General features: G+C 30.5%; 4 protein-coding genes and 1 long non-coding RNA gene across 5 annotated transcripts; 4 read left to right on the top strand and 1 right to left on the bottom strand.

The window, feature by feature from the left end:
* Positions 1-1,478: 1,478 nt before the first annotated feature.
* LOC121122583 (HAUS augmin-like complex subunit 1) lies at positions 1,479-2,572 on the top strand. Its single transcript, XM_040717613.2, has one exon. The coding sequence runs from the start codon at positions 1,624-1,626 to the stop codon at positions 2,428-2,430; it is 807 nt and encodes a 268-aa protein (XP_040573547.1). The 5' UTR covers positions 1,479-1,623; the 3' UTR covers positions 2,431-2,572.
* On the top strand, positions 2,522-4,155 carry LOC121122582 (venom prothrombin activator omicarin-C catalytic subunit-like). The gene is made up of 8 exons (XM_040717612.2): positions 2,522-2,663; positions 2,724-2,767; positions 2,842-2,903; positions 2,964-3,186; positions 3,240-3,273; positions 3,335-3,647; positions 3,743-3,791; positions 3,842-4,155. Exons 1-8 carry the CDS (start codon positions 2,542-2,544, stop codon positions 4,093-4,095), a joined length of 1,101 nt encoding a protein of 366 aa, XP_040573546.1. The 5' UTR covers positions 2,522-2,541; the 3' UTR covers positions 4,096-4,155.
* Positions 4,080-5,902, bottom strand: LOC121122581 (RAB6A-GEF complex partner protein 2). The gene is made up of 4 exons (XM_040717611.2): positions 5,451-5,902; positions 5,148-5,378; positions 4,633-5,026; positions 4,080-4,563 (listed from the first exon to the last, which is right to left on the bottom strand). Exons 1-4 carry the CDS (start codon positions 5,614-5,616, stop codon positions 4,173-4,175), a joined length of 1,182 nt encoding a protein of 393 aa, XP_040573545.1. The 5' UTR covers positions 5,617-5,902; the 3' UTR covers positions 4,080-4,172.
* An 8,437-nt stretch (positions 5,903-14,339) lies between these two features.
* LOC121123222 (uncharacterized) lies at positions 14,340-16,152 on the top strand. The gene is made up of 3 exons (XR_005865946.2): positions 14,340-14,611; positions 14,677-15,027; positions 15,198-16,152. It is a non-coding gene; the product is annotated as an uncharacterized lncRNA (long non-coding RNA).
* Positions 16,153-17,687: 1,535 nt separating this feature from the next.
* LOC121123234 (transient receptor potential cation channel subfamily V member 5) lies at positions 17,688-23,416 on the top strand. Its single transcript, XM_040718364.2, has 13 exons — positions 17,688-18,026; positions 18,082-18,192; positions 19,376-19,475; positions 19,541-19,663; positions 19,714-20,253; positions 20,321-20,436; positions 20,512-20,657; positions 20,710-20,815; positions 21,412-21,593; positions 21,652-21,862; positions 21,927-22,259; positions 22,325-22,493; positions 22,547-23,416. The coding sequence occupies exons 1-13, from the start codon at positions 17,862-17,864 to the stop codon at positions 23,230-23,232; spliced, it is 2,988 nt and encodes a 995-aa protein (XP_040574298.1). The 5' UTR covers positions 17,688-17,861; the 3' UTR covers positions 23,233-23,416.
* The last annotated feature ends 721 nt before the right edge of the window (positions 23,417-24,137 follow it).

Here is a 24,137-nt window from a genome sequence, read left to right as displayed (position 1 = left end):
TATATTATACTGTCTATATGATTCATATAATATGAGTCATATAGTATAATATATTTAGCTATGGTCTGAGTCAAAATTAGATTCAAATTTTCCAGGCCTTGCTAAACACTGAAACCGTCCCGGCCCTCAGTTTTAATTTTTATCTATATCCACATTGGGATTTGGGCCCACACAATCCGTTTCGCATAGGCCCCAGCTATGGCTAAGACCAGCCCTTTCTTAGTCAAACCTGTTCCAGAAAATTTAATCAAAAACATATTATGTCTCCGGTCTCCCCTAGTTAATAAATATAATTAAAGATTTAAAAAAATTATTGGTTAGGTATTTGTAAATTAATTGTGAATACGTTTTCTTTTTGATGACTCAACACTCTTTTAATTATTAATAAGAGAGTAATCATTTATTTAGTAATTAACAAGAATGGAATTTAATACTGTACTAGAACACATTGTGTATTTTTACAAGTTATAATATATCATGTAACATGTTTAGTGCCTATAGTTTAGTATTATTAAAATATTCCATGTTGCACGATAAAGCAATTCAAGGTATCACAACAAATTACATTTCTGTAGTGTAGTGCGTGTTTTTATTAATATTAAAGACATAATTCAAATCTATTGATTTTAATATATATATATATTTTTTTTTTTTGTAATTCTGGCTGCCTAGTTAATGTAGTGTATTGCGAACACTACCCACCAGACGAAAGTAACGGACCGGAGTGAAGCCAATAAGAATACCTTTCGTTTGGGGGTACAATCATATACTAATATATTTTCTGTAAGGGATTAATACTAAAAAGGACGTACATAGCCAAGGCTACAAAAACGTATAAACATGTAAAATCTACTTAATAAAAAGGTACTATCTATTTAAAACAAATTCCTACGTCATTAGATAAAAGTAAATAAAAGACAATACATAACAGTTAATATTATAATTTATAGTCAGGTATCTAAATTTTGCTGGAAAATAATTGGGATGGCTTATGGATTTGAGAAATCCAGGATTTCTCAAATCCTGGATTCATGGATGGTCGAAGACAGAATACAAAAACCCATAAGGAAAAATAATCATAACATAAAGCAGGGAGTACTACCTATAGTACTCCCTGCATAAAGACCGCAATTCCCGCCTGATAATTATTAATAGAAATCACGTCGAACGAGCTTTTTGAAATAAATAAAGAAACCGTGTATTTTTATTTGAGCTGATTTTATTAGTTGACTCATAATAGTGATATAATTACATAGTATTTTGATTTTTATATTAATAGCTTATAAATATCAAGGAGTTCCATTCAATATTAATATATTGTTTATTACAATTTATAAGATCCATAGCTAGAGAAAGAAATCTTTCTTTCATATCAATCCAAGGTACATAATGGATACCTTGGTAATGCCGCCCATAATAATTAACATTTGGCAATAAGAAAAATACAGACGGCTAGCTACCATATGTTTTTTTTCTTCAAATGTTTCCTTCAGTTGAGGTTGCGAGCTTATAAAAATGCAAGACGTGAATTATATTAAGATATAATATCAATTACTAACATAAATTCAAAATTGATACTGCCTATTACTTAGTTTTGGCATTGGGATTTGATAGAAAAGTCGGATGGAGGATAGTAGCGAAGTCCGAAGTTGGCTAAAGGAACTATTTTCTGCAGAAGGGGAGAAGATACCTTCCTATGAACTAACTCAGGACTCAATGTCTGTTCTAAACGATACACGTCTTTGGAATAGAGCTCGTGATTCAGAAATTAATGCTCAAATGTCTTGTCATGAGAAACAAATTCAGGAATACATCAAAGAAACCGAGCGAATGAACACAATACTCGAGCCTCTTGGTCTGGGAAGTGCTTCGGGATCTATGGGGAAGAAAGGGAATATCTTAGTCAATATGGCTTTGGAATTGGGAATTGATGATCCAGATGTAGACTCCATTGATTTGGCTTTGTCAAAGCTCAAGTCACAAAGACTCATGGATTCTCTCAATAATTTAGAGAACCCAGTCCTTAGTAATACTAAAACTTCAAAAAAAGTTCAGAATCTTCTTTTATTAGGAGATGCTGAGTCTGCCGTTCTTAAATTAAAATCTGAGCCACCACTTAAATTTTCTTCCCAATCCAAGCAAAACTTTTTGCATAAGAAGCAGGAGGGCTACAGTAAAGATGCACACAGATATAGACAAACCTACTTTAACAACATTCAGTCAGAGGACCACATACATAGCAACATTGTTCAAATCAAAGCTGAAACCCGAGATTTGAACTCAGATGTGGATAAATTACAAAAAAAGTTGTCGAGTTATAATGAACTCCCTCCCAGTTTGGAATTGGCAGAAACCAAGGTTAAGGAACTTAGTAATCAACTTAGAGAATTGGATGACATCCTTACCCAATCCCTTTCACGAATCCATTAGTAAAGTGTAATTTGTTAAAATGATATAAAATTATGACATTGCTCTGATGATAGTATAATTTATTATTGATACGCGTATTATAGAATTATCTCTCATTAATTATATAGAAATATGAATATATCTAAGTTCTTCTTGTTCTTTACTTTTGGTCTTGGACTTTCGGATTATTTTGCTTACAAAAGGAAAAAATATTATTTTAATACTTGCGATTGCGGTGTTGCTGATGTCAAGGAGTAAGGATCCATCATTTTTTATCGATTTATAATTTTTTTCAAAATCTCCTTTATTTTCAGTGAAGCCTCCATTAGGACCAGTAAACACATTAAAAACAAATTGGGTGACTATTCTTTAATCTCTCTCTCTCTTATATATTTTTTTAACTACATTGATATATTTTCAATCAATGCAAAGATTCCCTTACTAGACTGTCAATCTTCAGGGGTCTGCATAAAACGAAAAATAACTCAAGATCCGTATGTGCAAATCCCATAGTTAGAAGCTTAATAGATTGATATGATTTTCATAATATTTAGTCGAGTCATCGTCGTTCCAGAAAAAGGAAAGCTTTTAATGACTTAAAAGTTGTTAATGGAATAGCTGTATCTACCCTACAAATACCGTGGCAAGTTATTATTAGAGATTCTGAGATTGGAACTATTTGTGGGGGATCCGTCATTAATCTGAGATTCATTCTTACTGCTGCCCACTGCATTGAAGATTTCAAAAAAAATTCTAATTTCCCGAAACCATTAGTAGGCAGGTATCTATTGAAATTAAAAAGTTATAAACATAACTTAATATTGTTGTAGTGATAATTGGAAATGAGGAGAATTGCATTCAGTCGTACGTGAGGTTTTTTTAAATTTTCTAACAGCATAATAGTATTCAAAATTATTATTCTCAGAATTAATTATCACACGGGGATCGATGCAATTATTATACATCATAACTACAAAAGAATTAAAATAAGGAGGAAGACCGAGTTAATATATGATTTTGCTCTCATTAAGACCCTCAAACCCATAGAATTCAATAAATTTTCAAAACCTGTATGCTTGCCTCCAAAGAAGTATAGAAAAAAGAAGTTTTCAGACTACCATGCAACTGTTTCTGGATATGGTGCTATAAACGTGTCCCAGAATGGACAATACATGTTTGACTGCCAATTACGAAAGGGATTTACTAAGATTAATTCACCGAGGAGCCCTCTTTGTAGAGCAAGTTTTTTTTTTTTTTAAATAATATTTGTTATCTTAACTAGTAGTCTAAATTTTTCTTTACATAAATTATTTCAAATTTGTTATATGTGTAGAAATTGGCTCGATACTCTTCGGATCAGAGAAGATATGACACTAGCAAAAGTAAGTTTAAAACATAATGCAAATAGAGATCCATATTCATTTTTTCGTAGGATATCCTCAAATGTGTGCTTTTGATGTTGAAACACGGGTTGATACTTGCAATGGGGATTCTGGAGGCCCAATAACTGTATATACTACTCTTAAGGATGATAAAACCAATAAAAACAGAGCCGTACAAGTTGGAGTAGTAAGCTATGGGTCCAAAAGATGCGATAAAGGAGGTGTTTATGGGCGAATAACGTCCGTACTTGCATGGATCATTCAACGCATTCAAATCGGAGAATGTCATTATAATAAAAATTAATGTATATATATTCAATTTTAAAATAAGAAAAAATAAAACATTAAAATAAATTAACATTAAGTATGTATATCGCACTACTAAATCTCACAAACAACAGACCTTTTTGAAAATGGCTGCAACAGGCTATTAGTAAGGACGTCGGGGCTAGTGGGACACAAAGTTATTGGTAAATCCCATACCATAGTTTCTACTTCTAATGTTTTTGGACCATTCCATTCATCATCTTCACTCTGGCCAACATTGTTTTGGTAAGTAATTTTAGGAGTTATGACAAATACGAAATGCAGATACCAATTAAGTTGGCATTGGATAGTTTGGAAAGTAGGGGTTACGTGTAAGGGAATTTGTAGAGCCATGTTTGAAAATTGATAGCCTAAAGTTACATCATGACACTTTGCAACACAGGAAATATTCAGACCCTTTTTAAGATCCCCCAATTCCAAATTGGAATTGTTTAAAGTTTCTTCACTAGATAAAATACATGTATATAAACTTGTTTGATAATTATAATAATTGTGTACTGTAATTAAAGCTTACCTTATCAATGACACAGAGTATTCTACGCATCGTATATCTTGATTATAAAATTGAAAACTTCCTATCACCTCTTCGCCAATACGAAATGAATTTTTAAACAAAGACAACTTGGCTAACTTGCCAACTTTATTTGCTATTTCATAATGATGAAATGACTTGGAGGAGCCTCCATAATAAATTTCTGAGTGATTGAAAGAATGATAATCACCATCCTCTTTACACTCGTCAGAAAGTGTGATAAAAGGACTTTTAGACAAATTACCATTGGTATCAAGAGCTTTATCATCTGGATCTCTGGATTCTTCAAAACAAGACATATTTTGAGGAGCAATACTCTTTATCACTCGAAATGGGATTTTAATCATCTTAATATTAGAATTTACTCTTTGAGTTCCTGAAAAGATAACGAGGACAATAAATTAATTCAAGGTAATATCTTTATATCATTTAAGATGTATGAGATAAGTTTCTTGTTCAGAGTCAACTGTTTCATTTAATGTAATATGTGTATTTACCAACAATGAGTTTATAAGAATATTTGATTCCCTGTCCAAGGTAGCTAGGAGGGAATTGATTGGAGTTTTGAGGGATTTGCTCCTCATACATAAAAACCTTGGACGTCCCTGGGTCCAATATCATATCCGCAAATAATATAGAAGGCTTCGAAGCATAGACATCCTTACTTCCTGATTCTAAAACGGGTTGAAATGATGTAATCAAACGATTTTGAGACAGTGTCACCTCATCTAGAAAAAGAAGCACAATATAATTAATTGAGGGGTTAGATATAATTAACTTATTGTCCATAGACATAATACCTGATGAAGAAACGTCACTCAAAGTACATGAACAATGGATTTGAACACTTGCCCATCCCAAACTTTCCACTTTACTTGCAGAAGTGTTGGAAAAGGTAATTTGGGATCGAATGGTTTCACCAAATGCAAATACATTTCGATCCAAAAGAACTACGCTTATCTCCATGTTTATATTAAATATTATCCAGCAAAAGGTTATGTTACCGTTAGAATGAGATTTGTTGTTATCATTAGGAAAATATCACTCAAAATTCAATATTTCTATTAATGATTAAATATAGTCTTTTAAAGTTTTGCTAGGCTATGAAGTGTCACCCACTTACAGAATACAGAATGTCTTTATGACTTATCAACGATACTTATGTTATTTAATATTTTTTGTTAGTTTGACATTCACTAAATATTAATGTAAAGCAAAAGCGTCATCTAGCTACGGATAAAGGTTCCGTCACGCCTCGCTTTTTGAAATAAACAAAGATAGTCAAAGTCATAGTCAATGAGTTCTAATACTATCTGGAGGTGTACAAGCTCTAATCACGCAACCTTTTATGGTGAAAAACATCAGTTTTAATGATAAATTCCACTTGGTAGACTCATATAAACTTTGTACAATTATTATAAGCAGGAGTGTGAGCGATCAAGAAAAAAATTACGATCAGAAATTCACTGCAATATAACGATCAGGACTATTTACGATCAGTGATTCGATCAATTTAATTGCGATCATATTCAAATATACAATCTCACTAACCCTATAACTAAATCTATATACATATATTTAAATTATCGATTTATACACCTTATTCAAAATTTATTTATTTACAACATTTTACTAAAATATATGTAGAAAAAAAATAAAATATTTTCTGCCGGCTAATAAAAAAATATCTACATAAATTATCTCTCTTCTAGCTCTTTATTTGACAATAATAGGAGCTGCTTCTTAAAGTAATTGTCTCTAAGCCTCCTTCCAGGTCTCCTCAGGATCTGTTTGGCATTGGAGAAGAAACAGTGGCTACTGGCACTACTGGGAAGCACAACATTGTATCTTTGAAATACGTTTTTGACCCTCCGGTAGTCCAAAATCATTTCTAGGCCTTCAAAGTTATCAGCCAGGTATCTTTCCCCTTCCTGCTTGGTCGTATCCATCTTTTTGAGACTTTGGTGAAGAAACTACTCTTCAGTATTTGCAGTGCCAAAAATTCATATTTTTAAATATCGGCCGAAATCAGTTCCCACGGCATATATAAGGATCGAGACAAAGTCAAGATCTAGTGTATTATACTTTAATGTATCGAGACCGATACAAGACCAAAACTATATAAAAGCAGTCTTAAGACTAAGACCGGTCTTGAGAATAATAGTGTACTATTTTATGATATGTAATTTTGTAAAAATTGATCGGATCGCTATTTTTTTGCAATTTTTGTAGCGATATAAAGATCAGGTTTGATTGAGAAACTGCGATCAGCGATATAATATTGCCATAATCATATTGCTACTGATCTTCAATCAGAAAAAAAATCGATAAACAAGCATGATTATAATTCTATATTTATGTCACAATAGAGATTGAAATCCAGTAGAATCGTTGATTGTCCTAGGAGAGACCATGATCGAAATCTGTTCTAGGACAGATTATGATCATGATCTCTCCTACTTCCAATGTATCAAACCATGTTATGAGAACAATAACGAGTGACTTATAGGCTCTTTCAACGAATTTTTATGTTCGTAATTTGATTCAGTTTTTATGAATTGTAATTTGTCCTAGGAGTGAATGGGGTTGTAATCTCTACTAGTAGAATTCCCCATTCATGAGCTTAAAAGGATTAAAATAATGTAATTTTTTGTAACTATGTACATCTAATTCCTATGAAGTAATAATTATGGCTGATGAGTGAGCCGGGAGTCAGCAGAGTCATACGTATTTACTCACAGAGTTGGTTTGGAACACAGATAATATGTATATTTATTTATGATTTGGAGTTGCAAATTTTAGAATAGCTGCTGGTTCGCAGACAGGATCTCTAAATATTATAAATACAACCTCAGAAAACTTTTTGAATCATACCATAGAAATTAAATTTAAATTATCAGTCCTTAAAATAAGGAATGAATATAAACAATTTCATTAAAACTGCACACATCTAAAAATAAATTATTCTTAATTTATAGTTTTGAATCATATTTTGTGATCTTGGCTCTAAATGCAATCATTTATACTATGCGACCCCAAATCCATTTAATTTATTGTGAAAATACACCCAACTCTACCGACTTTATAAATTAGTCACATTAGTATCCAAAGATCAATCAAAGAATAATATTTCATATGAATTAATTATTTGTGCATCTGCAGGGTGTAGGCTGGAGGGGCTGTAGCCCTCTCCAAATTAAGAATTTTTTAATTTTTTATCAGAAATTTGTTTGGGTCATTCTGGCAAATGCAGTAGAGCAGAAAATTTAATTATCTATGTGTAGCTATGTGGATTTTTGAAAATCTTTGAAAAAATTTAATATTTGAAATTAACTTTTTAAAAATTTTATGCTAAAAATTAAATTTTATATGAATAGCCATGGGTTTTTGAATGTTTTTTCCAATTAATTAATTTTTGAATTTTTTTAAGAAAAATTTAATTTTTGGATTTTTTTTAAGAAAAATCTAATTTTTGGATTTTTTTCAAAAAATCCAACAAGCAACCCCTCAAAATATAATCCTGTGGACGCCCCTGGGTCAGCATCAAGAATGGAGGGCTGAGGCCTAGAAACTTTTAAGAGCCAAATATCATTGTTGGATTTCAACATATTATTTTGTTGGAGTTAAAAAGTAAAATACTCAAAATCCGTTAAATTTTAGTCCAGGTTGTGAATCATTCATGAATCTGAATCAGAGTGGGCAGTGTGCAAAATTCCCATCAAAGCGGGCATTGTACAAAATGCCCGATTAATTTATAAAATTTCAATTAGAGTTGTCAATGGTTATTTTAACTTCATTAACATTGTCAAGTATAGTGATTGTGGGTAATTTGATTATTAATCAATTCAATACTAAACAATTTGATCGTGAAGGATTTGATTCCTATCAATTTGATACTCTAGTATATTTTCATTGAAATAGATATAGTGTTCATATAATCAAACTATTGTATGATAAGAAATTGTTACGAGATTATTAATTAAATTTAATACGCTTTAAAAAAAAGTTTTGTGCTATGACTTTGTTGTAAGACCATGGGGGCATGTTGTACGAACCACCAGCCTCAGTAATGACATTGTTTCGTCGTAGTTATCTTTTATTTCGCCTTTGTCTGGTCTTCGTCATGATTTTGTTAGATTTTCGTCTTCGTCTCGTCTTTGTCATAGTTTTTCGGCTTCGTCTCGTCTTTGCCATAGTTTTTCGTCTTCGATTACTGCCTAACAATATGCCGTGTACCGTGGTTTTTCCTTACTAATTATTACACTTATATAAACTGGTAAAGTATTAGTAAGCGCCGCTCTTTAGAACGCCGCTCAAAATTCTTGAGGGGGAGCCCACTCATTGTTTTGAATAACGAAAAAATCGCTCGAATTTTCGCTCATTTATATAAATTTGTATTACTTTTTCAGTTTTCTGCATCTTAAGAGATAGCATCTAAAAATTTGAGAGTTAAAGAATAATTTTAAAGATTACAAGAAAAGACAGTTAAAGAAAAGCTAGAATATTTTTTTATGCTGTATCTGTGGCTCTCTGCTGTCTATGGTTGACGAGTTTGCCTCTCATGTAGCTGGTCATTCTATGAAAATTAAGACTCAGGCATCAATTCCCTAAGAGACATTGCCATCTTCTTCGTGTGTGGAAATTACGTTGGAAGATAAATCGTTCTTTTTTTGTAAAACGAATTTTCCCAACTGAAATATGATAATGAAATAATTTGATTTATTTATTATCATTTTAAGGTTATAAAATATTTTGCAAGACTGATATTAGAATAAAATCTAAGTAATATAAGCGTTTTCCCTTATTGTTTTTATACGTATTTTCCATGAACATGCTGACACATCCTTGGCCATTGGGAAGAGAAGAAAATCATCTACACAACTTATACATTAAGATGAGTATGTACTGGATGCATTCTCCATCACTTTTTACAAAATTAAATATGTATAATATGGTTATATCAATTTGTGAATAAAAGAGACAATTAATTAAAATGGTTGTACATCAATTCATCAGAAGAAACAAATACAAGAATATCCTTCCACAAGAACGCCAACAAAATCATATAGACTGTTCTATTGTACCAATGAAGTACTTTGTAAAAAGGAAAGAATAATTACCAATAAATATGCTCAAATTCAACTAAAGCCGTAAAGGAAAAACGCAATATATGGTTAATTATTCTTCTCGTTTACAAAGTACTTCCTTAATGGAACTGATCAATTTAGAACAAAATTAAACGAGGATGTGATTTTTTTAACATTAATAAATAATAACTAACACAACCTCAGCGAAAAAGACTAATTTTTATGTTGCACTTCTGAAAGTACAACTTGTCTATATAGAGTTAAATTTTGGTATTAATTTGAACTAATTAGAGGACATTTAGAAAAAATCGTGATAAAATCTATTAAAAATGGAAGCAAAAAAATAATCTTTGAAATGGGATTGGAACTTTGAACCATTTTTTTCTTTTTTACGTTTTGAAAAAAAAAGTTATAAATTCTGTTGCGAATTTGGAAAATGTAGGAAAGAGGTAACTGCGATTGAAAGATCGAAATTCAATTTAAGACGTCATTTAGAGTCTCGACATGGTACAAAAGTCCTTGAAAAATTTGAAAAAATCATTCAATCTGATAAAGGGAAGAAAAAGTTGAAAGTATATTCACAATTTTATGCCTCACTCCAATCTTTTTTGGAAACTAAAGGAGTTAGAGCTCATATTTCTCAAAATTATTGAAATTCGTTAATAACTGAATTTATCGTTAAATTTAAATCATATTAGCCGTCAACTTTAGTGAGGGATGAACATTTCAATAGACTCATTCAAGAAATTTGTCCAAGCTTAAATGTCAATCTTATGAAACACTCATGAAAAAAATTGATCATTAATTTATTAACATGAAGGAAAAAATGAAACAAACTTTCTCAAATATTAACTGTTTCTGTTTGACAGCAAATTGTTGGTCAGCTGTAAAGCGTGAGTATATTGGTGTGACTTGCCATTGGATAAAACCGGTTTTTTCTCGTGGTCAAGCAGTATTAACTTACTCTAGATTAAAAGGCAGTCACACTCAGGATAAAATTGTCGAAGCCTTAAAAACCATTATTTTCGACTATGGTTTGCAAAATAAGTTCGATGGAGTAATCATGACCGACAATGCAAGAAATTTTATTAAGTGTTATGAAAATTATGGAATCCAAGATGATGAATAATAAGAAGAAAATGATTTCCTGGATGAAGATATTCAATTTTTTGAATTAACACCTGACTTTATAAAAGATTCAGAATTTCGCCTACCAAATCATTTGAGATGTGCTGCTCACTGTATGAATTTGATAGTACAGAAAGACATAGATTAAGCTTTCAAAGAGTCTGCGTTTAAAAAATTATTTTAAAGAGCTTTTAGAAAATGTCCAATCACTTTGGAACAAACAAAGGCGTAGTATTATTGCAGCTGAAACTATTAAATATACTGTAGAGGAACTTCTGAGAGTCCCAAATGAGACAAGGTGGAATGGAAAATTTGATGGTATTTTGGACATATACAGAGCTCATGAAAAATGTAGTGATGAACTTCATGAGTTATTTGACAATCTTGGATTGATGTATTTCACCTAAGCAGAGATAGACTTAATTAATGAATACATGTTGTGTTTTAAGGATTTTGCAGCTGCCATAGATATATTGCAATGTGAGAAGAATATATTTCTTACCTACATTTTGACTTCACTTTTAGTGGTGAAGAAAAAACTAAAAATTGTGATGCCCAGTCTTAAATTTTGCAAGCCTCTAATATAGGCTTTATAAGCTGGAATCGAAAAAAAAATTGGACATCTTTTTAAGGATAAGATCCACTTGTTAGCTACAGCTACTCATCCATTATTTAAATATTTGGAATGCTTTAGTGATTCTCAAGAATTACAAGAATATATGACAAAAGTTTTGAGGTTAGCCTACTCGTCCAAACTGAGATTGTTTGAGAAAATCCTGAGGATTTAGTAGAAATTGAGTCAACATCAAGCTTCTTTCCAATGCAGAAAAAATATGAAAAAAATCAAACTGCCTCTGAAATTGTAGAAAATTTTATGAGTTTAGAAGACAACTCTTCAAACCTTTTCAATTCTTTCCCAAAAATTCAAAAAATATTTCTACAAAATAATACAACACTGCCGTCCTCAGCTGCCGTTGAGCGAGTATTTTCAAAAGGTGGTCGAATATTTAAAGATAGATGCCAAAGTTTAAAGGACGAAAATTTTGATAAAAAATTACTTTTGTCAATTAATAATATTTCATAGTTGAACCATTGTATTAATAATTTTATGGATTTTTTTATTTTAAATATAAGATAAGATCTTTAAGTTTTATTTATTCTGGTACTTAATTTATCTTTATTTCAATTTGATGTCACTTATATTTAATGTAGATAAATTTTTAATCTTTCACCCAGTTTAATTTTATTTTTTCAATCTGTTGCTTGGTTTATTACACTAATCGATATAAAATAAGTCATTTCAAGGTAGCTTTCAAAATTACAAAGAAAGTGTAATGGACCAAATTAAAATTATAATGGACTTTAACTGATTTTTTTTCTAGTATTTGGTGAAGTTTCCGACAAATTTAGTCACGCGACGTACATCAACTTTAAGCCGACATTAGCACATTCAATCTTTATTACTACACAATATGAAAGTACTTTTTCTTAATTTTTAACCTCTCCTTTTTTTCAATAACTATAATTAATTGTATTTATTCATATACTCGAATTTTATATTATACAATTCAATTGCAGGTATTTAAAAATATCATCTTTTGCACAGTACTGTATTCTGTGATTCATGAAAATTTCATTCAATTCTCTTGATGTTTAAGAAAGTTTTTTTTTAATTAAAATATACTATTTTATTATATCACAGATTTTGGTGTAGGTTATAACTAAGGTTGATAATTTTGGTAAGAATACAAAAGCGTGCGAAGAGAAGAGAAACAATACTTATTGCATCATTGATTAAATAATATACATCTTCTTCTATCAAGAACGTTATCATTCCCGCCTATATTATTCAATATTAATATAATATTAGATGCTGATAGTCGATAGAGAACTTAAGAAAAGCATTTACTTTTCCAAGACCACGACTATTGCGATGTGCCTGCTTTTGTGCAAAGCCTTATACAATTCAAAGAATGTATGGTTGCTTACATCAGTATTAAGGTCAGTTTCCAAGTATTTAGTATACCTTGAGTGCTTGGAAGCTCTTACTGTCATAGTCCATGTAACTACTGCAATTCTTTAATTGTGAGGAAATCCAATGGAGGTCTCCTTTATCCATCAAAAAGTGTATTGGAAATCTGTATATAAATTGAAAAATGTATCTTGAGACTCAAAATTCAAAGAGTTCTCAAGACCAAAACTACTGTGATACAAAACACTATTACCAGCCGTTTCCTACAAATATGCAATTATAAATCCTAGATATTTGAGGAACTTGAATCTCATAGTTTTGACATATCACCATTAAATAACCATATTTTTGAATTACAAAAACGTATTATCTGAACATATTCTAAAATTAAGCTTAAGCATTTTAAAAAAAGAATTTATACGAAAGTATCTTTCGAAACAGATTATTTTTAAGAATCAATGATTCAAAGGTCTAAAATATCTTGTTTATATTACATTTGTATTTAGGGAGTCGATCCTAAACTCTAGTCTTAGTCCAACAACGATTTTTTATCATCATCATAACCCAATCAATGTTGAATAGTTAAGAATGGTTACAATATTAATCCATTATCTCACTCAGTTCTGATCAAGGTTGAACGAATTACCAAATGTTCAAATTTGAAGAAAAGGATCCAGTCCTAGACATTTGTGACCTGAAATGTAAAACTCTCAATGAGAAGAGAAGACCATATGGAACCTTGATATTACAATATTAAACTACCATGTCCTCTAAATATTGAAATCATATTAGCTTCTTAATTATAAAATTATTATTGCCAAGAATCGGATTCAAAAATATATAGGACATTTAAGAACAATTGCATTGTCATCATCAAAAACCCATCACCCCCCCCAAAAAAAAAAAAAAAAAAACACATCAAATTGTTTAAATGTATAATTTTGATGGTTATTACTGAAGTTTGATTAAAAATTATATCAAATTTAAAGATATAAATTTATTTAAATTTTATAGCATGTCTTCCTTAATTCAAGATAAAAATTACACATTTCCACTTCTATTTGCTATTTTTTTTTTAAATTTTCTCGGAGCATGAGGAAAAATAACTTATCGGATTCGAATGCCTCAGAGGCATTATGACTTGGATTCATCTTGGAATCAGAAGTATTAGGACTTGGACTAAAAAAAATTATGTGCTATAGCCAAATATTGAATTCAGGTAAATAATAGTTTAATATAAAGTATATATTTTTTACATTAATTATATATGAAAAAATAACACAGAATAAATATCATAATCTTTGAACTTGAATAAACAAATTATTGGGCTAACAAAACTCCATATTATAAAAATCTTCTCTAGTTAAGCTTAGTCCGTCTTTCGGACTTTGGATTTTCACTATTTTGTTTAGGATATATGTACGAGCAACAAAATGAAGCTACCGGCACATCACTATTATTTTTCCTTTCAAAAACAGCTGAATCAGCTGTTTGTCTAGTTCAGCTTAATATGAGCTAGCCTTTAAATTAGCAGCTGTTTTTTCTTCCTTCAGTACATAATTTGCGTTCAATATCAAACCTAAAGTTTTTGTAGATAATCGTATAATAATCATCAATATGACTCCTGTTTTAAGCCGCATTGCTCTTTCCAAAGTTTTGGGATCCCATCGTATGGGAGTGAGGAACTTTACTTACAAGGGTGTTGTGACTGGACCTGCACGTGTCAAAGTCTCAAATACCGAGAAATGCATTCACCTTAGCTTGATCTTTATTGGTAATTACTAATATATGTTTAGCTCATTACTTCGTTTCATTATCTCTTTTTATTTTGTTTCACAGGAATCATTGGAGTCCCAGCCTACATTTCCTATAATATCCGAAACTACAGAAAATAAATTATCTCCGACCTATAAGACTCGTATTTTAGTTGATAGTGATGTGTTATAGTCTATATAAATATGTGGCAAAGAATTTTCTAGTTTTCGTCGAAAACTCAAGGAATATCTTTAGAAATATGGAAAACTATTGATATTTTTTAAGAGCTTTTATGCTATATAAATATGGATTATGCATTGTATATTCCTAAATTTTAGATCATAATAAAATCAAATGAGTAGAACCATTCAGTGTTATTCCTATACATAAATACATTGCTCTCACGATCAATGTCGATCGTGTCATTAGATACAGGTGAATGCTCGTGTTTTGTAATTTTGCACTATCTGATAATTAAAGCCACTTCAATCCATCACAATTGATATAATTCACACTCAAGTGCTAGTGGTTTTTAAATATAAAATTATATGAGTATAATGTATACAGTTTTTGTTAACGTATTTTTTTTTTATTTTTTTTTGTAGCTTATCACTTTATCCATAGTTCAAATGACATGAGGAATAAATGAAAGAGCAAGGATAACGTAAAAAATTACATTAACTTATGATTATCCCTCTCCGAAAAACCTGTCTAAACACTATATACATACCAAAGAGAAAAAATAATTAAATAAAACCCGTCAATATACATAATTCGGAAGACTCACATAAACATACAACAAGAAATAATTATAAAGCTTTTTAAGGTCTTACAATTCACATGAAAAAGTCAAAATATTTTGTTGACATCCAGAGGTAATATAAACTATATTTCCATCCAGAACCAAACGTGTCCTGGACTCATTAAAGAGAAAGCAGCATATCTTGCAATTGCTGAAGTGAACACAACTTGTATCTCCTAAGCAGTTAATGTTTCATAATTGGTAGTTTTGCTGGCAATAAGAGCTTTGGAATTCAACAACGCTAATTCGAGGGTATTCGTCTTTCCTGGGGATCCTTTTTTTGTTGAAAGTAAAAAAAAAAACAACCAGTGCTTTTGTGAATTTTAATTCATGGTCATCAAGTCCCCTTACGTTTATGGCAATAAATTAACTTAAAATTCTAACGCTGGGACAATCCACGAAAGTGTATATAAAAGAGTTCTATGTTTTTCCACAGTTTCTACATGGAATTGAGCATTATAAAAAGGAAGGCCAGTTGAGATTTGAATCTGCGCAGTAAATTTTTTATCGTTATAAATACATAGTATGGATTTCTCAATTTTTTTATCCCTAGATTTAGGGAGATTAAAATTTTCACATATCTCAATAACATTATTCTTAAAAAAAATATCATTTTCAAATACCATGGTCTAGGAGGAATGTGGTTTTTAGTAGTCCTTTTTAAATGGAAAATAAAATTTACCGGAAAAAAAATACTGAATCATTTTTAAGTTAGATGTTGATGAAATGAATTAATGCAAATACAATCTTTCAAAAAATAGCCTGCATCTTTTTCCAATAAAAAAATTAAGGCCAATTTAAGGCATGTATCCGAGCAAGGTGGGAAATAAAATTTCGATTTTCATTAATTTCAAATACTCAGCTACACTATGGGGATAAAAAATCAACATGGTGTCAACTTATTTAAGATTAAATAAAAAATGTGTTTCTAGTTATTGCACGTTTCTTCATATCGAATAGAGAAGTTTTATGTTTGATTATCTCAAAAATTTCCGATCAGATGAAATAGTTTCAATATAGGTTGTAATAGTTGTGAAATTTTCCTGTTATTTAATTGATCAGATCCCGAAATATGACAAACGTTGTTACCATTACTGTTTCACGCAACAGTATATTTTTCTGTTAGGAAGGCTTAAGAAAGGAGGTGTTTAAAGAAAAAACAAAGTATAGCGATTAGAAAAGGAAAAATGGTTGATGAGTGTGCTCTTTCTTCTTTTTTGTTCATTATTTAATAGGTTGTGGTGTGTTAACATCTCCTATTAAAGGAAGAATTTACACCTTTTTCTTGTGTAAATTGATTTAAGAATGCATTATTAAATAAATATATGAATTAAACATGTTTATAACTAGAGTAAGTTTACCCGGCACATTAAGAAATTATAATTAATTTAGAACTGTTCTGCTTATTATAAAACAAAAAAATAGAGACTGTAAAATTTTAAGAATTATTCTCGCTTCATGTATGTATATGTACAGTGATTGAAATCTGTTTTAATTTTTAGCTGGCTAATTTTTATGTCAATTTAGTTTTAGGAGTGCGATCTTTATTTTTCAATGACACACCGAATAGAATTATCACCATAATTATATGAATGTTCTTGTCCTCCAGACCCCTCAGGTTTAAAATAATAAATGATTTCAGAATATATAACTGAAAACATTCAGGAAAAGTGTGTCTTATGGCGTTGAATAATTTACCACATTCTTTACATGGAGTACTGAAAAACATAATTCTTGAACCTATTTGAAATTGGGCTGTGAATTTTCTTGCATCAGCTATTAGAGAAGTCGATGACATGATCATATGCATTTAATACTAGCTAGATTTTATTTCCAAATCCATCCATCACATCTTGACAATGCAGAGACTTCTTTTGAATTAGAAGTATATCAAGTACCAAGGAACGGGCACATTGTGTAGCTTGGTATGTCTAATGAGGGAGAAAAAAAATGAGTGAATAAAAATATTGTTAACTGATTTTTGTGAGTGCCTCTCATTCCAAAGACACAAGGTTGCGTAAATTCTTTTAAAAGAATCGTTCCAAGATTCTTTTCCAATTGGGATAATTGCAGTTTTCAATTTATTGATTTTTAATTCTGACTTTTTTCCGAACCTTGTAAAACATGATAAGACAATTTCGATTCTTCTTTGTAATTGAACCTCCGAGTTTGCTGAAAAAATAAGACTTATTTCGGAAGCTCTCAAGGATTGTAAGCGTAGAACATACTTTTTCCTTAAAAAAAGAAATAAAAGGCCAGTAATTTTTTTGTTTGATTAAATTTCAATTATTAGAAAGGGTCCCCTGCCCTCCACTTCTGACAGCCCAGCATATTCAATACAATAATATGTCAAATGCCTTCATGTGACAAATATTTAGGTTGTCAAGGAATATTAAGGTACAAAGAAAAAATGTATTGATTAAATAATGGAATATCACTAAGAGTTAGTCCTCGGAGAATAATCAAAATGGGTGCTTGTCAATTTGGTGGCGAACAATTTGACCCTGGAGCCGTTTTAGACAAAGTTATTGCTTCCAACACAGCAGCCGAAGATAATCCGATTTATGCCTTAGCTAATTTTAAAAAAGGAGGTGAACTTGTCCAAGCCTTCAATAAGGGAGGGTCAAAAGGCGTAAAGAAGACTACTTTAGTAAATTTCGTTGATTTAAGTTATTTTTTATTATTAGGTTGAAAATTTCATGATCAAGCGATTACCTTCTTATATGTATAATCATGGAAAAGGGGAGTTTATAACGCGAACAGAATTTTTGAGATGGAAATTTCGAGATAACACAAAGGTAAATAAATGAAGTAAAGGCAATCGGCCACATTTCCTTAGTGATAATAAACATTTATATATATATATATATAAAGAACGAAAATAAGTCCTTATAATGTATATATATATATTTTTTTTTTTTTCAAAATGTTGAGTGTGCCCCAAAATAGTCCAAAAAAGTGCTTCTTTTGATAAAAAATTAAGAAATAATTTAAAATTTCTAAATTTCCCATTTTTTTAAAAAGAATAGAACGTTAACGGAAAATGTATAATTTATTGAACCTATAAACACTTTTTCACCTTCAAAAACGATTTTGTAAAAACTTTTTGATCTTGTTATACATCAAGGAAAAAAATTATATCCAGTACAGCCATAAACATTTTCGGGAACAACTATATTAAAATTTCAAAAATTCATCTAAAATAGTATTTAAAATAAATAACTCCATTTTTGACTTCAAGAGTACTGAGTAAACTCTCAACATGGGCATTGGATACAAATGACAATTCTAAACCCCTCCCCTAATTTATGAAAACCCAGCAATATTTGATGTTTTATAAAAAAAGGAATCATAGAATTATTTTTTTATAAAAAAAGTTATTGAAATTTGTCTTTATTTTTTTTTTTAAAATAGCATTAAAAAAATCCTAGTCCCAAATATTCATAGAAAAAGTTGTCCCCCTAAAAAGTTATATTTTTTATACATATTATTTCTTCATTTTTAATCAAAAATAACACTTTTTAACTCCAATATTTGAAAAAGACAAAAGCCAATTTAAGAACCCTTCTAATGATTTTTTTACATCGTTATTATGTATTTAAAAAGGTTAAATATATGTATATTTTATTAATTGATTTCATTCAAAAATGCTTTTCAGAATCAGGTAAGGAATCATCTTTTAAAAACAAAAAATAAGGACGTCCAAAATTGATTATATTTTAATGATGAGACATAATCAGAATATATAATATTTTCTAATTTTATATATTGTACAAATTTATTAGCATTTTGGATATAAACACATATTTCCCATATTAGACATTGAAATATTTGACTTACATAAAAGACTGTAATTTTTATATATTCTTTATTGTTACAAAATTTTAATACAACTTTCTGCAATTGAATGCCTCATATAATTTATCTACTGAACTACTCAAAATCCAAGCTTTTAAATCAAATGTTTATAACAAAATGCAGGTATCCATTGGAGAAAATAAAAAAAATATCAAATTTGATCCCTTGGCGAATTGGGAAGATCATGAGGCTTGTTGGAAAATGCAATATCGAGGTGCATTAGGTATTTTATTTGATAATTATTAATGAATATTACGGAAAATATTTAATGATATATTCTTTTATTAGGTGAAAGTATTCTTCACATATTAATCATTTGCGATACTTTAGTACATACAAGGATTGCTAGGATTATACTTCTTCTTTATCCGAAATTAGCATTGGATAAAATAGAAGGAGAAGAATATCGAGGTAATTTTTATCCATTAACTAAATCACATCAACATTTAATTGTAATATAGGAACTACGAGTCTTCATTTGGCAATTGCATATGGAAATGATGAAATCGCTCAAGTTGTGGTTGACCATGGTGCTGATGTTAATCAAAAGGCACTTGGAACTTTTTATCTTCCAGTAGATCAACTTAGGGAACATCCAGCAAAAGAGACAAATTATGAGGGTCTTGCTTATTTAGGAGAATTCCCTCTTTCATGGGCTGCTTGTTTGAATAATGAAACAATATACAATGTTTTGATTGAACAAGGAGCAGATCCAGATGCTCAAGATCAATTTGGAAATGCGACTTTACACATGGTTGTCATTACAAATCAAATGGGAATGTTTGGTTATGCCTTGAAACATCCATTTAAAACAGCGAATCCTAATTTGGTTAATAATGCAAATTTGACATGTTTGACCTTATCTTGTAAATTAGGAAGAGATGAAATTTTCAGGGAAATGTTGGAATTAAGTTGTAAAGAATTTTGGCGTTATTCTAATATTTGTTGTTCTGCTTATTCGTTGAGTGCTCTCGACTCCATTAGTCCAAATGGGGAGACTAGTAAGTATTTGAGCATTTCAATATACTTTGTTTTTGTAGGATTGTATATTTAAAGATGTTTAATTAGATTGGGGATCTGCGATTTTACTCATATTGGCTGGTACAAAGGAAGAGCATCTTAATATGCTTGAGGGTGGTGTTATAGCAAAATTATTGGAAGAAAAGTGGACAACATATGCTAAGGTAAATGCCATCTAATTTTGATTTAAAAATAATTCCAAAATACTTTTGAAATTGTACATATACGTATTTTTTTAGAGTTCTTTCTATAAACGCCTCGCTATGCATTGTACTCATGTAATATGCCTAAGTCTTGCAACTTATAGTCGTCCAGAAACAAATAAGAGTCTTTTGATCGGCATCAAATCAGGATCTGGAGATATTGATGACATCCATATAGCAAGGTCCTTTAAAATAACACATACTTCATGAAATTGATCTTATTTTTCTATTTAGATACTGTTTTGAAATTTCAACAATTTTGGTTAGCCTTATGTTTCTTATCGTTCAACAGGGTGAAGAAATCAAAAATTCAGGAATTAATAGTTTCTTCAAGAATTGTGTAGGTTTTCATTAATAATTAAGTTATTTGACCTGGATATTAATATCCGACCCAAAACTTGACTTCGACGTCAATGACTTGACATGTAAGCCCATTGATTTGAAAAGACTTGGAAGATACATATTGAAATATATGTTTCCAATCATTTTATGTATGCCTAATTTTCTTTTTTTTTTTGAAAATGCTCAAGTTTGTGAATTACTATGGAAGTCTATGTCAATCAATTTTTTTTATTCAGGACATATTTGATTTTTTTAATAATGTCTCACCCATTAAAAAAATCTCAAAATAATGTAAATCACTTCTATTGAAAGAAAAATCAGCCCCCCCCCCAATATAACAATATCGATTATAAAAAGAGGTCATTTCGTTGAGGTAAAAAATCAAAGAAACCCCATAAGAAAAAATATCCTGCGGACACACCTATTAATACAACTATAGTCAGTGTTTTTAATGAACAAATTGTCATTCAATAATTGGCTTTGAGATTAAGTATAGGTACCGACTGTGACTTCAATGAAAGACAAGTTGACTTTATCATACTTTTGAAAGACCTCAAATCAAAAATTATGTATTTTTCTTGACTCTCTTTACAGAAAGGAAATTTTCCAAAGAGTCTCTTTTTATTTTCAAATTTTTGTCTTTTGGCTGTAATACCCGTGAGAATCTCACTCTACTTTGTTGAACCGAGTGAAGAAAAAACCTATAGAATTATCGAAGAATCTCTCTTAATAACGGCAATTCCTTGTGCATGGTTTTATTTCATGTTCTTCGCTGGGTGTGTATAAACGACTATTAAGAGATTTATTATTTATCTAAGATTATTTTCTCCTTAGAGCCATCGAATTAACAGGACCGTTTGTGACCATGATTTTCTCAATGATCACGGGTGACATGTTTACATTCAGTATCATATACATCATTACTTTATTTGGCTTTTCTCAAGCCTTTTATTTCTTACAAAAGGGCATTACCTCCCCTGGTCTCTATAAAGAATACATTACAACATGGATTGCTCTTTTTCATATGACTTTGGGAGAATATGATGTAATTATATCCTTTAGTAATGATTTTGTTTGTTTTACATATTTTTCCCCCTTTAAATTATTAGTATGACAAATTAAGTGAGAGTACCTATTCAGCAATGACAAAGATAATATTCGTTCTTTTTCAAATTGTTATTCCAATCTTACTTCTTAACATGTTGATTGCCATGATGGGAAACACGTATGGTGCTGTTATTGAAAAAAGTGAGAAAGAGTTTCTCAAACAATGGGCAAAAATTATTATGAGTCTGGAGAGATCTCTTTCTCCCGATAAAGCAAGAGGTTTCTTAGAGAAGTATTCAATGAAACTGGGTCCAAACGAAAGGGGTGTGATGAAAATCAAAGCCAAGGATAAAACCAGAGCTCGTCAGAGAAAAGGAGCTTTAGCAAACTGGAAAGTAGGTTTCAATTTACTATTATGTATTGATTTCAATAAATTCAAAACTGAATTCATATATTGCAGAAAACAGGCAAAACTATAATTAAGTACTTAAAGAAAAGAAAAATGACTGGAGATGATCTAAGAAGAGAGATGTGGGTTCATGATGTTGCTGAAACCCCCAAAGCGAAACGAAAGAAGGGATTGGGTTACGATCTATCTACAACATTACCTCCAGAAATGCGACCAGATGGTAAGGAAATTTCTCAGTATTTAAAAGTAAAATACATTTTTATCTCGTCTTAGCAAGAGCAACAGGAATTGGTACAGACACGCAAACAGTGGGAGGTGGAAGGCCTAAGCCTCCACGTCGCACACAAGAAGAAATCCGTCAGGAACTCTTCTGGAAAAAACGCAATCGGCAAAATCTCAATGCTCCAAGACGAAATTCTCTGGACTTCACTGATCTCATTTTTGAGTCAGATGGAGAAACAGATCATGAGAATGAAACCTTCTTAGTAACTTCAGTTTCAAAACTGAATCGCTCTTATTTCTTGAGCAACAATAACAATAATAATAATGCAAATATACATATGGTTGAGGCGAATTTGGGCATTGTCAATAATGGATTTGTACCAGAGAGTAATATAATTCCCAATTATCCACCACCAGAATATTCTGTTATAGACGAAAATGAGGATAAACATAAGAAGAAGAAGAAAAAGAAGAAAATAAAATTGGAGAATGAAGGAGAAGACGGCGAGGTTGAAGGGGCCATCGCTATGGTAGATGGAGAAGAGAAAGGTAGCAGAAAGGCAGTAAAGCAGAAAAAAGTGAAAAGAGAGAAAAAGGAGAAGAAAGAAAAAAAGGAAAAGAAAGAAAAGAAGAAAAAGAAAGAAAAGGAAATAAAAGAAGAATTCGTTAATAATATTAATACTGTCAAAAAAGAGGAGGAGGAAATCAGCAAGGAGTTGGTTGGAGATAATGAATAAGATAATTATTTGTTATTCATCTCTTTTTATGGCTTGGATTTAGGAGATAAGTCAAATATATATTTTAATCGAAGAATATTACTTTCTCCTTGTAATATGTAATCATATATATTTTAATCATTTTTTCACTTTTTCGAATGGAATGAAAAGAAATTAGTGATTTACATAAATTTTAATTATATTAGATCATAAAGTTGAAGAAAACTCATTGGGTAATTAATCAAAGGAATCCATTAGCAGTTAGAAACGTTCATAAGTTGCTTTTTAGTCTGTTCTTTTCTACATTTGATCATAATATCAAATACCTGACCTTTCAGACCTGATAAATTCATTCGTTGTTACTGTGGGGTGAGATTGTCCAGGGAATGGCTATGCCTGTGTAATGGAAGTGGAAATATAGTAAAAGTTCATGATCAGAGGGATTCAATCTACGAAAAAATATCTGCACATCAGGTTATTTAAGAAGAAATCTAATTTCCTTGCAAATTGAATTAAAAATCCATTTTTCATTCGGATTTCAGTTAAAAATATAATCCGGCATTATACATATTTTAATTAAGAGGATTTTTCTCCGTAACCTTGGTGTAAATTAAATCTTAAGCAGGGATGTACAAACCGGTTTCCTAATTTTACAAAATTTAAATTTTTTTGATCGTAGAGAATAGCAGGAATTGGTTGATATGTATTCCTCCATACAAGCAGTATCGTGAGTGATAGTCCATGGGTAAAAAAAAGGACACCTCCGTTTTAAAGTTAATCTCTTACGGATGAGCCAAAAAAATTGGAAAATATTGTGTTCTCTCAATTGATATTAAATGTGTGTACAGAGGTGAATATTTGATAAGAATATTCATATGAACAATCCCATACAGCTTTGTAGAAATTACCAATTCTGTATTTAAAGT

Source organism: Lepeophtheirus salmonis, chromosome 8 (assembly GCF_016086655.4).
Source record: "Lepeophtheirus salmonis chromosome 8, UVic_Lsal_1.4, whole genome shotgun sequence".
Lineage (NCBI taxonomy): Eukaryota > Metazoa > Arthropoda > Copepoda > Siphonostomatoida > Caligidae > Lepeophtheirus > Lepeophtheirus salmonis.
Note: the sequence above shows the minus strand (reverse complement) of the source record. Positions and strands in the feature narration are given on the sequence as shown.